General features: G+C 43.0%; 2 protein-coding genes across 2 annotated transcripts in view; both read right to left on the minus strand.

The window, feature by feature from the left end:
• Nucleotides 1–270: 270 nt before the first annotated feature.
• LOC122981908 (lysine-specific demethylase 9) lies at nt 271–5,874 on the minus strand. Its single transcript, XM_044350746.1, has 7 exons — nt 5,228–5,874; nt 4,068–4,741; nt 2,449–2,586; nt 1,709–1,851; nt 1,350–1,517; nt 1,087–1,195; nt 271–946 (listed from the first exon to the last, which is right to left on the minus strand). The coding sequence occupies exons 1-7, from the start codon at nt 5,868–5,870 to the stop codon at nt 413–415; spliced, it is 2,409 nt and encodes an 802-aa protein (XP_044206681.1). The 5' UTR covers nt 5,871–5,874; the 3' UTR covers nt 271–412.
• Nucleotides 5,875–6,393: 519 nt separating this feature from the next.
• The window catches only part of magi3a (membrane associated guanylate kinase, WW and PDZ domain containing 3a), a 121,183-nt gene continuing 112,021 nt past the window's right edge, over nt 6,394–15,555 (minus strand). Inside the window, exons 14-21 of the mRNA XM_044350744.1 lie at nt 15,243–15,435; nt 14,064–14,276; nt 13,598–13,783; nt 13,355–13,448; nt 11,514–11,574; nt 11,251–11,388; nt 10,957–11,095; nt 6,394–9,681 (exon numbers count right to left, since the gene is read on the minus strand). Coding sequence (XP_044206679.1) covers nt 8,687–9,681; nt 10,957–11,095; nt 11,251–11,388; nt 11,514–11,574; nt 13,355–13,448; nt 13,598–13,783; nt 14,064–14,276; nt 15,243–15,435 — 2,019 coding nt within the window. The 3' untranslated portion in view covers nt 6,394–8,686. The remainder of the gene's footprint in view (nt 9,682–10,956; nt 11,096–11,250; nt 11,389–11,513; nt 11,575–13,354; nt 13,449–13,597; nt 13,784–14,063; nt 14,277–15,242; nt 15,436–15,555) is intronic.

Raw genomic sequence — 15,555 nt, forward strand, 5'->3', positions numbered from 1 at the left:
TCAGTCCTTCTGTATCTGTGAACTGCTGCACATTTGGATTCCATCTCCCATTAAATAATTCTGCCAAAAAAGTGACTTGAACAATTTCCCGCTTAAGCATGGCAACTCATATTGTAAGTCTAAAAATAATAGCTTCTTTATGATACACACCTCTTGAATGAGACTATCAAATATAAAATAACTAAATATGCAGTATTTTATAGTCCCATTAAACATTGTACTTTGGCTGAAAAACACAACATCTGGAGACTTTTTTTTTTTTAACCAACATTAAAAGATTTTTAAAAAGTGTTAAGAATAATTTAAATTGAAAGGCTTCCTGATTGACACAGATGTCAGTTTTAGTCTAAAATTCCTTCAGATACCTCCCACAGTGGATAGAAAGAGAGAAGTTGCAGAGGGTGAACAGAAGTCATTTAGAGAACCTTACAGTGTGGCTGAGAGTTTTTGGAAGGGCCGGCTCATTTGAAGGTGTACAGCCGGAGTGGACTGGTGCCGAGGAAAGGTGGGGATCCTGGTATGTTGAGGGCAAATGAGCAGATTTGGTGGGCTGTGGAGGCGCCGGCTGAGGCTCCTGGGGAGGTGTTGCTGGCCTCTGGAACTCTAGTTCTTCAGTCTTGGCCACCCCACCTTGGATGTCTCCTTGTGGTTGCACACAGGGGGTTGCGGTGGCGTCAGGCCTAGCAGGGGAGGGAAAAGAGACTCGGCCGGAGGAGGGGCTGAGATCGCTGGGCCTGTGCTCCTCCACCTTGTCCCTCTCCTCCGGATGGTACTGTTTGAGGCGGATGTGCCAGGCCAGGCTGCAGACTGCGGACACCGTCTTGAACTGGTGGATGACGTTCCTCGGGATGAAATAAATGTCGTCGTCGCAGAGCTGGACACGGACATAGCGGATGCCTTCCCTCCTCAGCTGGTTGAGCTTGGCGTCGTCCACCCACTGGACACACTGCATGAAGATACACAGTGGTTCCATGTTTAAAATTTGAGCAGTACAGCATACGTCACATGTAGTATTATAATCAAACAAAAAGATCTGCACTGTGACACACATCCATATGGATTATGTATTAATATTCCAGTTTTCACCTGAGATACTGGGGGCTCATAGAGATCCAGCTGCAGCATCTGCACAACTTTATTGAAGTCCCCAGCATGGAAACAAACCACATCTTTGGTTATCCGAGGTCGATTATTCCTGTAAGAGATTTTTTTTTAAGCATAAAGCACACAGATAAGTCACTTCTCCGTTCTCATCACATGCCATCATGCATTTATGTCCATTTAAGTCTAATTATCCGAAATATTGACAACCACAATATTTGTGGTGAAGCAGGCCAAAAAATACTCACCATTCTCCAAAGTGCACAGCCTTCAGTACTCCCACTGCAGCAGTGCTCTGCCAGTCGAAACTCTGGCCAACATGGTCAGCGTGGGCCTTAGTCCGGTCTTCAAACAGAACCTCTCTGGGTTCACTGGCCCTCGGCAGGTAGTGAAGATTTTTGATCTCATTCATCGACCTGGACAAAAAGATAAGAGAGGGGACGTGATGGAGGACGGAAGAGAAGACTGATTTCCACCTGTGTTTGCTCACAAGAGGTATAGTTTGCACTTCACCTCTGCCTCAATTGATCATCACAGTTACTTTTCTCTATATTTCCATATCTTATGGATATGGAACCATTCATTTCCTTTGCAGTTGGGGTTGTACCTGCGCCGTTTGAAAGGAGACTTGGGCATGTCAGCAGTGGGCACCATTTGTTCTCCTGGTCGCACCCACATGATGGGCCCGTCATCACTCTGAGAGCGACAGTCCAGCTTCAGACTCGAGAGGCTTCCCCATGGTAGGGTCATCTGTGGTGACACACAGTGACATTCACAAACAGAGATGTGAGTTTTTGTTTTATGGTATTAAAACTAATTTACAGGACCAACCTAGGAATAGGATCCCACTTAAACTGATGTACATTACTTTGCTTTAACCAGTAAAGCATATATGTTGCTGACACCTGTAGGCACATCTACTGTGTATACAAGAATCTAGCAAAAGACCAACAGACTGAACAGATGTTGCAGCAATAACAATGCATCAGCAATGGAGCGATTTGACCATATGGGGCACTTGTACTTCTTAATGAGCTTCCAACGTACTGCACTCACCACAGTAAGAGTGATTCTGGCCTAAAGTATAGAGGAGGATGCACAGTTCATGGATGCGCTGTGAGTTTAAGTTCCCCTATCATATCAGGTGGCGGTCAATAACATATTGTTCCTGTTTTGACTCTCAGTAAGGCTTTAGACCAGTTTCATGATTACATGTTTTTTATGTATCTATACAGTAAAGTATAAATATTAGGTCTGAACTTACAAAACTGTCGTTTAGTGTAAGCTGGACTACAAACTTTTTCTATAGAACAATGACAAAAATACAAAAATAAATCTTCTTCTGACCTTGAGAAAGGGTGACTCCTCCAGCATGTCAAGGAACTCTGGGAAATAGTCTCCAACTTCCTCATCCACAGCTCCCACCAAACTGATCTGCCTCATGGGTCCGGCCCGGTAAGTTCCTGAACAGTAAGTCCGGTTCACCTGGAGAATGAGAAACAGTTAACGTCACCGTCTGTTGTTCGACCGAGCATGTTCAGTCTCTGTTCTGAGGTACAAGATGCGATTGCTATACCATAAAAAGTTCTTTGAGTGGAAAGTAACTAATTATAAGTATTGTCATCACTGCTCTACCTTCAGGAGATGTGTGTTTTACAAATAATCTCACAGCTCCTGCAGGTAACGGTGTAAAAATATGCCAGCTGTGTAATGGCTGTAGAGAAAGGGCTCCAAGGCTACATGAACCTGCATGACATAATGATCCTGATATATGAGCAGTAGAACATGTTTTCTATGCAGTACTAACCCACAAGGGTAAAGTAGGTACAACAAAGCATTTTAGTGTAATCACTTTGCTCTCAAAGCATCTCCAGTAGTGAAATCAGCAAACTAGGTCTTTTTTCCCTACATAAACAGAACACCACTGAGCTCTCGGTGTCCTCTGCAGATCTATCATCACGCAAACTGTATGCAGACACCCTGGCTCACTTTCTGTCTCTCTCTGCCATCTTTCTCAGGCAGTGAGAGTAGATACGATCTCACGACGTCATGGAACAAAAGCAACTCTCGCTCTCTAATAGATCTCTTTAAGAACAGGGACGACTTGGCACCAGCACAACTTCTGACTTAACGACAGTGTACTTTGAACCGAGTAAACTAACAGGAGTCAAACATGATCTGTAATCAAAATTATATTTAATACACCATCATTTCACTTCCTTTTCTATGCCGTCGTTCTATGACGTCTTTTTTTTTTTTTTTTTTACCACCGATCTGAAAAAAGAAAGAAACAAACAACGTATCTAATTTAATTTAGTGAGCAGCTCACAATATTTTATGATTCAGACTGGAGCTGAATCAATTAGTCAATTATTCACTAAGTGAATTAACAACAAATTAATCAGCAACAATTTGATAGTCGAAATTAATTGCACAACTCTTATAGTCTATTCATTATTAATAGTAATGTGTATATTGTGTATAGCTTCTTTAGTGTCGCCTCTATTTCCTTAATCATATATTTTATTTTATTTAAATAGTTCTTTATGTTTTTTTTTTTACCTCAGTCTGTCTCTGTAATTTCCCATCAGGGATCAATAAAGTCTTATCTTAATTGTTCAAGTAATTTTTTAAGCAAAATTGTAAAAAAATTCTCTGACACCAGCTTCTAAAATGTGAATATTTGCTGGTTTTTCGTCACTTTTATGATGGTAAATCAAATCTCTTTGAGTTTTGGACTGTTGGTCGGACAAAAAAAAAGCAATTTTGTCAACTTGGGCTGTAAGAATCACTGAACAATTCAATCTATCAAGAAAATAAGAAGAGAATAATCAACAGGTTAATCAATAATGGAGTTATGCTCTCTTTAGAGGCTGTGATCTATGAAATGGATTCATGAAGTGTGTGGGATTTTGTTGAGTGCGGTTTCAAAACCTTTGTTTAGGTCCACGTGTCTTTTCACATACCTGAGAGTGAAAGTTGGCAATAGTGGTGGTCTCAATGTCTTTCTTGCCCAGTATCTCCATTTTGACTGGTGTGTTGGGGAAGTTGAAGGCAAAATAATCCAGGAAGTCAGGTATGTAGGCCGCCGCGCTGTGCACCACTGCTAAGGCGTAAGTGGCTGCACCTCTAGGCTTCTCAGCAAAGGCCAACTCCAGGAACTCCTGGGCGAAGCACTCCATCTCAGCCGGACTGAGACAGGCTAACTCATCGGCGTAGGCGTGCAGGACTGACGCCCCGCCGTTAGCTTGCCTTTCCTCATGTATGAAACGTCCAAACCTGGTGCCTGTCTGGAGGCAGGAGCTGCGGATGTAGTGGTCTTGGTGGGAGAGGAAGGGAGCGTGTCCCAGTTTGAGAGCATGGAGGTAGGATTGGTGGTTGTCGTCCACAGTGTCTCTGGCAGGAGGCTGGCGATTGCTTTCGTGTTTCACGCTGACAGACGGAGAGGAATCAGGGTGAACGGGCAGGGTGAGATCCGCTCCGAGCCCCGAGCATACAGTCTGAACAGCTTTGTTGTGCATGTATCTGACCTTCTTGGCACTGTGCTCATCCTCACGGTGCTTCTTCTTCTTCTTTTTCTTCTTCAGGATATATTCCTCCAGTGTTAGAGACTTGACATTCTCGTTGTGGGGCCTTGGCTCTACAGGTACAGGGATACAGGTTAAAGTCAGAGAGTGGAGGGTTAGCTATGTAATACTCTGCAACCCTGCTGAACACCACATTGGATTATTCTCTAACCAATGCACTAAACATTAACTTAACATTAACTTAGCAATGGCTACTCACACTCGCAACTTTGTTATACAGTAGTTACCAGACTTATACCATGCCATGCACCCTGAGATGATTGACACACGATCATTTTAATAAGATTTTGTAAAGTATATGGATTTAGTGCTTTATTATACAGTATGCGTTTCCTGTAAGAAGGCAGGTAAATGTTACAGAGGAGACTGAAATCTGTTATAACCAACACACTCATTGCATTTATGTTCAGTTACAATATTAACCCCAAGTGACTGAAAAAACTGAAACCTCTTGGAACTTGTCACCCATGGAAACCACAGTAAGAGTGACCCCAACAGTGTACGCCCCTTTTCTTTATCCCCAAAATAACAAAACTCACCCTTATTTTTCTTCAGTTCTGCGTGCTTCACATTTGCCTCAGTATTTTCTTTCTTGAGCTTCAGATTCAGGTCTTTCTCCCTATGCTTCTCTTTGTAATCCTGGGGTTTGGCCTGGGCCACTTTGAGAGGCGTGAAAGTGAAGAGCGCAGCTGGTGGTTCGGGAGGAACCGCTCGCTTCTTCCGCAGCTGCTCTGGTACCTTCCGCGGCGGCGGCGGCGGAGGAGGAGGAGGAGGAGGAGGAGGAAGAGGCACAGGCGGCAGCAGGTTCTTCTTCGTGCCGTTGCTGAGGCTGTGATTATGGTGATGGTGGTGGTGGCTGTGCAGAACATGTTTATCCCCGCTGAAGTTGCGCGGTTGAGGATTTTGCTGCAGCTGATGCGGCTGCTGGGTCCGGTGCTCAGCATGTTGGTGTTGGTGGTGGTGGTGGTGGTGGTGATGGTGATGATGGAGCTTCAGTTTCTTCGCCTCTTTCTCCGACCTCTCCCGTTTGTCAGCTGACGGCGACAGGTCTCTTTTCTTCTTCTTTTTCTTCTCTTTGAAGAATCTATCCAGATTGTCCCTCATCTTTTCTTCTTCTACTTTTCCACGGAGCAAGTCGACATGAGCTGCCATCTTTGCACGTACATTTAAAGGACTCGGCATCCCTACTGCGCATGTCCCACAAATATTGTAGTCCTCCTATCGTGAATTTGTAGTCCTTGTTGCTCTTTTGGTTGTGTTGCGCATGCGTAACGCGTGGAACTGTGGGTTATGTAGTTTACTTCTGTTGCAAAGCTACACGGGAGTTTGAGTTTTGTTACTGTACTGACTGCGTGCAGACTCGCACGCACTCACTTCTGCTTAAGTGACGTCATGGCTAATTTAATCACATAGCCACGAGAGGCAGTGCTTCACTGTATACAGCGATAATGAATCAGTGTGAGGCGTATTACTATTAAAGTGAAAATGTCCACTTAACCTTATGCTAATGTTGATAAACAGGAGGAACCTGACGTGTTAAAAGAAGTTTTTAAAACTCTGTAATATTGTAATGTATGTGAGGCGGGAAGGAACGTGTGAATCTTGTAAAAGACCTAATTGTTTTACCAAAGGTAAGTACAGGATCAACAGCATGCCTCAATATAGTTTGCTCATCTAAATGCATGAGAAGAAGACATCAGTCATGTTTATTCAGTAAACCTTTATTTATCAGTGCATGAACAGAATGCCATGACCAGATTATTTCTTTTCACCCATTTTATATCTCTTCCTCTCAGTTCCCTTAAAAAAATAATGAAACGATTTACAGAGGATTTTTTTTTCTGCATGAAGGCAAATATTTATACAGGTGCTGTACAATTTATAAACATTTACAACTACCATGATGTCAAAACTAAAAGACTTTTTTTTTTTTAATATATGTTGGAGCAATGCAAGGCCACAGTATCATACATGGTAATGGCATGAACAGTAAATAATACAGTAGCCCATCGTATCGACAATAAAGTGAACAATAAATTAATAAGTGATCTCACAGACCAAGAGATGCATGTGTTACTTCTGTACATCCTTAAACAGGCAGGCTGATGAGGGTACAGTTCAAGCAATGACTTGTTTGTGAATAGCAGTGTATGAACCACTAGATGTCTCTGTACACCACAGTAGCGACATTGAAACAACACTAAAATTTGTCTTCAGAGCACAACAGATCCCAATAAATTCCCCCAAAATTTTTATAGTGTAATTTCAAATCAGACTCCCCAAGAAGCAGCCGTTAAAGCCATTTTCACATCACGCACTATGTGCAAACCGCCGAAGGGCAGCATACTTTAATGGCTTTCCCCTCCTTGAGTGGAAAAATAACTGCATTCTTTGGGGAGTCTGGCTTTATTTATAATCACAAAAGTGACAGGCGTGATGTTGTTAATGACTAACAAAGTCAAAAATATACACACTATCTTTTTCTCACATATAGGGTCATGGATTAAATAAAACGTTTTGATCAAAAATAGATTTGGAGGTTAGAATGAGGAAAAAAAAAAAGTTTTTGTGCCTTGGTTTACGATGATTAAAAATACAAGCGTCTCTTAAAGTTTTTAATAAGTCGAAGGCAGAGGTCTCACGTCTTACAATCAAGCTCTGTTCCAATCCAACTTATCTAAAATATGTGTCAATATATGTGTAATCACTTTGTTAAATAATGTCTCAGATTAAGTATAGTCAATGCTACAGCGATATCTAAAAATACATAGGCCTACCAGTCTGTTTGTATACATACACACATAGCCAGAGGACCTAAAATACAGAGCAGCTAACAGTAGACAACATTATGAATCAGGCTCGCGTGACCATTCACAGACCATGAAATCTTAGAAATAGAATGTATAGACTGTGCAGTTCCTATAAGTTTAGTGTTGTACTGTATGATGTGTTAGATATTACAATGAGAAACAGCAGTATGTCAACCGGTCACCACATTGAACAAAGTGTTTTACACTGTGACGCTTTATCTACACATTCTATTTCTTTCTATAAGTCCACATCAAAAGTGAAATGAGTCAGCATGGACATGTGTACTAACAGTTTTGTTTACATAGAATTTCAATAAATTACATTATGCTTTATTATTAACACACATGTAACAAACATTAGAACTAGAACCACAAGTATCTGGTCTGCTGATTGATGCATATAAAGCTCCAGGGTAGTCTTGTCCACCCTCTGAAAGTCTTTCCGTGTATGAAAGCTGTCGAACACACACACATAGTTCACAACTCTGGTCGGGCTCTCTCTCTCTCTCTCAAAAAAAAAAAAAAAGACAGTAAACAAATTAGAGGATACTCTGTCACTTTTTTCAGCCAATTGAAGAGAAACTCAACAGCTTCATCTCTTTAATACATCCATCAGTGACAGCGAGAGTGAATCAATCTTTCCAGGAAGTGACAGAATGAATGTGCCTTAAACCTTCAAAGTGACAAAAAAAAAAACAAAAACCAAAAAAGCAGGATCCTTCATTGAGGTGGGTAGATGGGGAGAGCAGTTCACCTTATTACCCACAAACAGTCTCACAGTGAGTGCAATATGGAGCAGCTTCTTTATAACCGGAGTCTCTGATTGGCACAAAATAGACTTCAGTGTCACATCCAAAAAAAAAAAAAAAAATCACACTCAGAAAACCACCTGTTACACACTCATGTCCACACATCACCGCACAAATACTCATATGTAGGTATGAGCACGCATGTCAGATCAGACATCAGTAGCTTGATGCAAACTGACGGAGGCAAACTGGGTGAAAAAACAACAACAAAAAAAAAAAACCATAAGCAGTGAGAAGCTATGTTGCTGGTTACACAGTGATCTGCTTTGTCCGAAATTGCTTAAAAAAAAAAAAATCCTTCCATTTTAACCGTCTATCTCTCAGAGGCTCAGCTTTATCTTAACATAGATGGAGAGTCCGGGGAGGATATTAGATACCCTCATATGTTGTGTGGGACTGGATCTTGGGACTGGATCTTGGCAGAACTCGGGACTTTCCACGGGCCCGGGGTGATGGGAGCTTTCTTGTTGATAGTTGTGCCGTTGCAGCTGGGGTCCTGGATGCTACTGCTTGAACCTCTGGGGTCCTTTCTATTCACTTCTTCACCTGGCCCGCGGTACTTACTCTCCCGATATTCCTTATCTCCCTTGTCTCTTCCGCTCCTCCGGCTCAGGGTGCTACTGTCAGCGTCCGACGCTGCCCTCTCCCTGTGGATCGGGGAATACGATTTTTGTGCCTCTTGTTCAGCCCTTCTTCCCTTCTTGTGGCGATCGCTGGTCCCCCAACTTCTGTCTCCACTCTCTGTAGCCCCCCTCTCCTGCCAGTAGGCTACATCCTCATCCTTGTATCTCCAGTCTTTCCCTTCACCGGAGGAAACGCTGGGCTGTTGGCCAGCTGGACGCCTGGGGCTCTGGGGGTCCTCCAGGTTCTTCAAAGGCACAGCAGGGTCATGTTCCCTCTTGGAGTTCTTCCTGGGGCTAGAGGAGTGGTAGTCTCTCTGCCCTTGGGCTTTTCTATCCCTGCTCATGTCCTCTAAGGATCCACTGTGGCCTCGCTCTGTTTTTCTGGGGCTGTGGGAGCGCTCTACGTGATCTGCCCAGCCATCAGTGGCTCTCTTGGGACTAGCGGACTTGGAGTCGCTCCTGCTTGTTTTTCTGGTTTGGGTGCTGGGGCTGGTGGTACGCTTATGGTTGTGGTGGGAGAGCTGCTGTCCTCTTGATCTGTTAGCTTGCTGTGCGTGTTCCTGCCCAGCCACAGGGGACCCGGTTGCCCTGGGGTCCCCCCCAGAGAACTCAACGGTTATTTTGGGTGAAGAAGGAGACAGTTCCGAGGTAGAGAGGGAGACAGAGGATGGAGAAGCTGGAGATGACTGCCCGTCAGATACAGAAAGTCTGGGAAAGCTTGAGGTTGGAATGGTTACTTTGTCCTTTGAACCTGAGAAGCAAGCAGCGGAGAATAAGAAATAATTCTAGCTGTGCAAAAACATGTGTTCTCAAGGAAACACAAGCTAATAGAATACATTTTGCACATTCAAGAAAAAATAAAGATAATAATACATGTCATGCAACAAAAGCACAATATTCTCATCTATGAAAATATTTTTTTTTCCACCTAGCTCGCTTTATATAATAACCCTCCGTAATATCCCTCTAAATATTTGCCCTGGTTGAGATATGTATCAGCCAACGACATAGCCATCAACGGAAAAAGGTGCGAGCGTTCGCCCCGCACTGACGTTTCAATTTTCCCCTGAGCTGATAAAAATTGCACAGCTGTGACTGAGAGCAGATTATGCAGCAGAAAAAACCAGAGACAGAAAGTGAAGAGTGATGACTTAGTGGTGCTGAAATGAGCTTTTGGATTTCTAGGAGCAACAACTCATAGAAATTCATTCTAATTTTTTGTCTTCGTATTGTAAGGTTGATGCCAGTGAATGCACACAGATCCTTTTACCATTTGTCACTCACTGATCAATATCTAGTTAAGGACTTTTCTCTATGTCTCCATCTTCATTCACGCTCAGGATGAGGTGTGTGTTCAGTGGCATCTAAAGGTTTTTGTACCCTTAAAATAACTTGCGGGGCTCTGAAGCCTCCCAGTGCTCCTGCAGGTCTGTTCGTTCTTCTAGGACTCACTGCTTTGGTTTAGCCCTCTACTCACTGTATGATAAATGGAGTGTTTACTGAGTCACAGATAACTGATCTATTTCAGATTGATCATAGGGTGAAAGGAAGGGACAGAGAACGACACTTAAAATCTGGGGTATGAATCACTTTGAAAGGAGAGGTCAAAGGCAAAAATAGGAGGAGTACAAGGTTTACCACAGTTATTAGGGACAGACCAAGAAAAGCAGTGAGGCCTTTAGTGATGCTCTGGTTTCATGTAGAAGCACAGGGTGGAAGAAGAGTTCAGACCTATAGGAGGAAGAGATAAATAGGTAGAAATAGACAGCCGTGCCGATGCAGAAAAACAGAGAAAGCAAGGCAGATAAAGAGCACAAGAGGAAGATTAAGATCAAAAGTAGTGAGAGAGAATGAGAGGAGAGACAGGTCAAGAGAGAAGCTCGCAACACATGCATGAGAATAAAGAAACTCAGCACCCTGCTGTCAAGCATATCCATACAAAAGCTTCTATATATGTATGGTTAATATGCTATTGCATAGATCTATGTGCAATGGCAAACACTGACAGTTCTCAGCTGTCACTCACTGTGATCAGGGACTAAGCCCTGGCCAGGTCGGAGCAGCAGATGAACTTTGCTGCCTCCTGCTTGGATCAGCTCAATCGCCCGAGTGTGTGTGATGCCCTGGGTGGCCTCGCCGTTGATCTCCACTATCTGATCTCCAACCTGTGATGCATATAGATTTCATTCTTACATGTCACAAACAGTGAGTATAAGTGTGTTTACTGTTATTTTCTTCTTTTTAAGTTAAAGTGCTATAGTGCAAAGTAGTGTTGACCAGTTTATTCCCAAGTCAGAGAGTGACAAGCGAGATAACTCACATGTATCCTGCCGTCTTTAAGAGCAGGTCCGTCCTCAGCCAGTCGAAGGATGAACAGGCCCATGTTATACTCTTTCCCTCCTCTCAGACTGAAGCCGAAGCCTCGCTGGCTGCGCTCCAGCTCCACCACGAAACAGCCCTGGTTGTTCACACACAAGAATATGAGCTTTTGAGACTGGAACCTGGAAAACTGCTGTTACATGGTTGATATGTATTTTATCACAAAAGAAGAGAAACACTCAGTAACTATGGCTACGGTCTCACCTGTTTAGGGCCTGACGTGATAAGTGTTCCCATCTCACTTGGTGGGAGAGAGTCACCGTTCCTACCGCAGAGGAGACCACAAACACATTATAAAGTGTGATTGACATACTACAGATATGAAGTCTTGTTGTATTACAAAATGTCACAATATCTCTTCTTGAGATGAGAAACAAATGTCAGCACAGAGAAAAAGCATTTCAAATGTTATTGTTTTCATTGCTTTTTTTTGGTGAGGTGTCTTTTAAGATTAAGATTTGACATTAAGATTTCTTTATTGTCATTTCACAGCACTCATATACATTGAAACAACTACATTTGACCCATCCTATACACAGTGGGCAGCTGTGGTGCAGCACCTGGGGATCAACTTTAGTTCTTTTTGCCAGTGCCAGTGGTGGTCAGGGGCACTGACAGGACTATTAACCCTAACATACATGTCTTTGATGGTGGCAGGAAGTCAGAGCACCCAACGGTAACCCACGGTAACACAGAGAGAACATGCAAACTACACACAGAAAGGACCTGTGATGACCAGGATTCAAAGAAGTAGACTATTTGTGCAGGTACATAAACTAAAAGATAAATAAACACAATAAAATGGAAAATTTAAAAAACTTGGGTTACATAAAAATGCTGAGAATTTCATTATATTTTATATTATGTTTGGAGGAGTGTGATTAACTAGATAATATGGATAGCTGGGTATGAAGTATGTAATAAGCCAATACAAACAGTTATAATGTCACTGTGTGAATATGTTATATAGAGATATAGATACAGGTATAAACAATATTCATATATACCAATTTATTCAGAAGCACAAAATACAGTTTTATGGTCTGTGTAAGGTCTAAAGGTAAAGGATTCAAGCTCTGCTGTGGGGCAACCCATGCAAGAGAATTATATATAATTATATAGATGCTCTATATTGTGTAGACAGAGTCTCATTCTCTTTGCTCTCAGCTGTGTCCGGTATGATCCACACACTGCCACGCCTTCATTACAGCAGCGGGAGCCTCTTTGGGTCGGTTTCATTATACAACGCACAGAGACCAATGTAAATCCTTCAGAAAGCTGTGTCGCTTTTACAGTTCAGTGGCAGATAAGGGGGGGGGGGGCATACTTTAATGCTCCGCAGAGCTCATTACAATGCCTTTGTGGAAACTTAGCTATGCTGACACACTATCTAAAAGAGTCTAGGCCTTCTTAGCAGCTCTGGCATAGAGAAGCGTTTACACACTTCATGTAGCCGAGCTGACAACCACAACTCATATATAGCCTGGACTGACCCAAGGCATGTGCTGGAGATTAGACAGAGAAGGAGGAGGGTGGGTGGGTGCTGCTGAGGAATGGACAGAGAGCTAAATGAGGACAAGAGGAACACATGCTGATAGGCAGTGAAACAGAACGGGTGAGAAGAAATAGAAAGAGAGAGAAATGATGGTGGAGAATTGCTGCAGCGGCACTGGATTAAAAATTCTGACACAGGTAATCTTTCTTTTAAAAAAAGAAAGATCAAAGAGAAAGTGAGACTCCTTATTCATCTATTTCTTTTGCTTCACCATCCATACAGTGACCATGGGGGGGGGGGGGGGGGGGGGGGGGGGGGATTTTCTGTGTTTCTGAATAACAAGGAAAATGCAGGCCACAAGAAATGGTAATGGGCCACGATGTAGCACAAACCAGAGTCTGCTTTCAGAGGATTGGGGCTAATTTATGGTTCAAGTAGCAGAGCTTGTATTAAATTGTCTCCAATGGACTCAGTGTCTGAAAGGGATGCTGGCAAGCCTGTGTGAATGCTTATGCTTGCACGGGAGTATGTGTGTATCCTCGTCGTGTACCTGTCTGGATAGCTGGGAGGCTGTTGGCCCACAGCTCTGTGTTGTGCTGAAGGACTCTGCTTGGCTGAATTTGTTCCAGATGGAGGAGCGCTGTCTGTAAGAACATAATTCATACAACACCACCCGTTTAGAATGACGAATAGGAAGACCACACTCTTGCGATTTGCTACAAAACAATCTCAAAACCCTTCTCTTCTGGAAATCAGCTTCACAGAAATGAGACTTTCTCCACCGTCAACCTACCGTCTTCAGGTACGACAGTGAGTGTGACGGAGTTGCCGGCTTCCTTGATGAGCTGGACGATGTCGTTGTGCGACAGCTCCATGATGGACCGACCGTTGACGGCTGATATACGGTCCCCCACCTTCATCTGACCTATACGGTCTGTAGGGCTGCCCTCGATGATACGGCCGATCTTGTGAGGTATTACTAGAACAGAGAAAAGCAGAGGAATGACAACCTGCCACACCTGTTTGTTTTGCATGTTTATATCACGCTTTCTTATCTCTTTGTTACGCTTTGAACCATCAACTGCTTACTTAAATACTACCTAGATCTGATCTCAGGCTAACTTTTTTTATTTTGGCTATATTTAGCATTATATGTTCTAACATTCAACATTTCTTAAATATGCTGCAGACCACTGTTAAGCCCTAAATGACCTCATACTCCCATATTTATATAAGATGTGTTTTTCTTCATTCCTGACCTCCAGGCGGGGGCTTGTTCTTCGAGGTGAGGATGACGAAGCCGAAGCCCTCGTTGTCTTTGCGCTGCAGAGTAACGTCAAAGCACTCTGGCCGAGACGGCTGGGAGGGCAAGACAGCGTTCGGCACTTCGACGCGAGGCATCTTGGGAGAGCTGTTGACCAGGGCGGACGCTACCTGCTGCGGCTGCTGGCTGCTGTCCTCCTCACCGTTATCTGACAAATAACAACGCATAGAAACACGGGAGAATGCTGACATTCACAAACACATTTGGATTAGAGCTTCACAATTGGTCACAAATGAACAATTCTTTGCCAGAATTTATAATTCTAAAGATCCTTCCATAAATAATGCAAAACACAACGGTTTTATTCAAGACAAGCCACTTTTCCGATACTGAGATCTCTCTTCATTGTGTGCTTGTTTTGCTGAGTCCCTGTTTTATCAGCCGGCATTAGGGAATCTCTTTCTAAACCCCTTGCTTTGAAATCACAAACCCTTACATGATTGATGCTTAATTTCAGCAACGTGATCAAAAGCTGTTGTTGCAATACATCAAATCCAAAGTAATTTCAAAAAGTGCTTGTACTATTCATGGAGTGGTTATTTGCGGGGGTAAACAAGCCTGAATGCAGAAAAGGTTCGTGCTGTTGAAAAAAGAAAACTCAGCATATTCTTTTTTTTTTTTTTTTCCATCCTTTGAGATGTAAATCAACTCCACCAGCTGATCTAATCTCCACTGCCCTTCACACACAACTCCAATCAGCTTCAACAGATAAACACAGAGAAAACAATCTCAAACTGTTTATTGTGAGCCACTGTGAGGCAATTTTATTCCGTGTATGGGGATGAAATTCTTCATTCACTTTCCTTGTTATTAAAGTAAATATAGAAGCCTCGTTCAAAGCTTTATTTTTTCTTTTCAGGAAAACTGTGCGTAGAATAACATCCTGAAATTCAATTTCGGTCGAAGTTCATTTATTCAGATTTATCCGCAAGGAAGTCATCCAGAACAAATTTAAAGGATTAGTGAAAAAAATCCAAGATCAAAGCTGTGGCTCAGAGGTTTTTCCTCTAGCATACAGATCTAAACAATAGGCATAAAAAAAAAAAAAACAATCCTTTAAGGCTTCGAGCGTCCTCAGAGAAACACGGAGCTGATTATTCAAAAGTAGACCAACCTGTATGTGACAGTTTCCTGCGGACTGTGAGCATGACTTGGCCGTTACGGGCGGCGTTGGTCATCAGCTCCAGCACTTGTTTGTGGGATTTGCCCTTAACTGGCACGCCATCTATACAAAGCAGCTCATCCCCCGCCCGCAGACGCCCGTCCTTCTCAGCCGCACCGAGCGGCACGATGGCACCGATGTACACCTGAGGAAGCGAGAGAGTATATAAGAGAAAACAAGTTGACACGCTGATCTGAGCCAGAGTGAGCGCAGGACTGACTGGCTTCGTGGTAAATAATCGGTTGAAATCCTCTCAGTTGCTTTG

The sequence above is a fragment of the Thunnus albacares genome, chromosome 5, assembly GCF_914725855.1.
Source record: "Thunnus albacares chromosome 5, fThuAlb1.1, whole genome shotgun sequence".
Classification (NCBI taxonomy): domain Eukaryota; kingdom Metazoa; phylum Chordata; class Actinopteri; order Scombriformes; family Scombridae; genus Thunnus; species Thunnus albacares.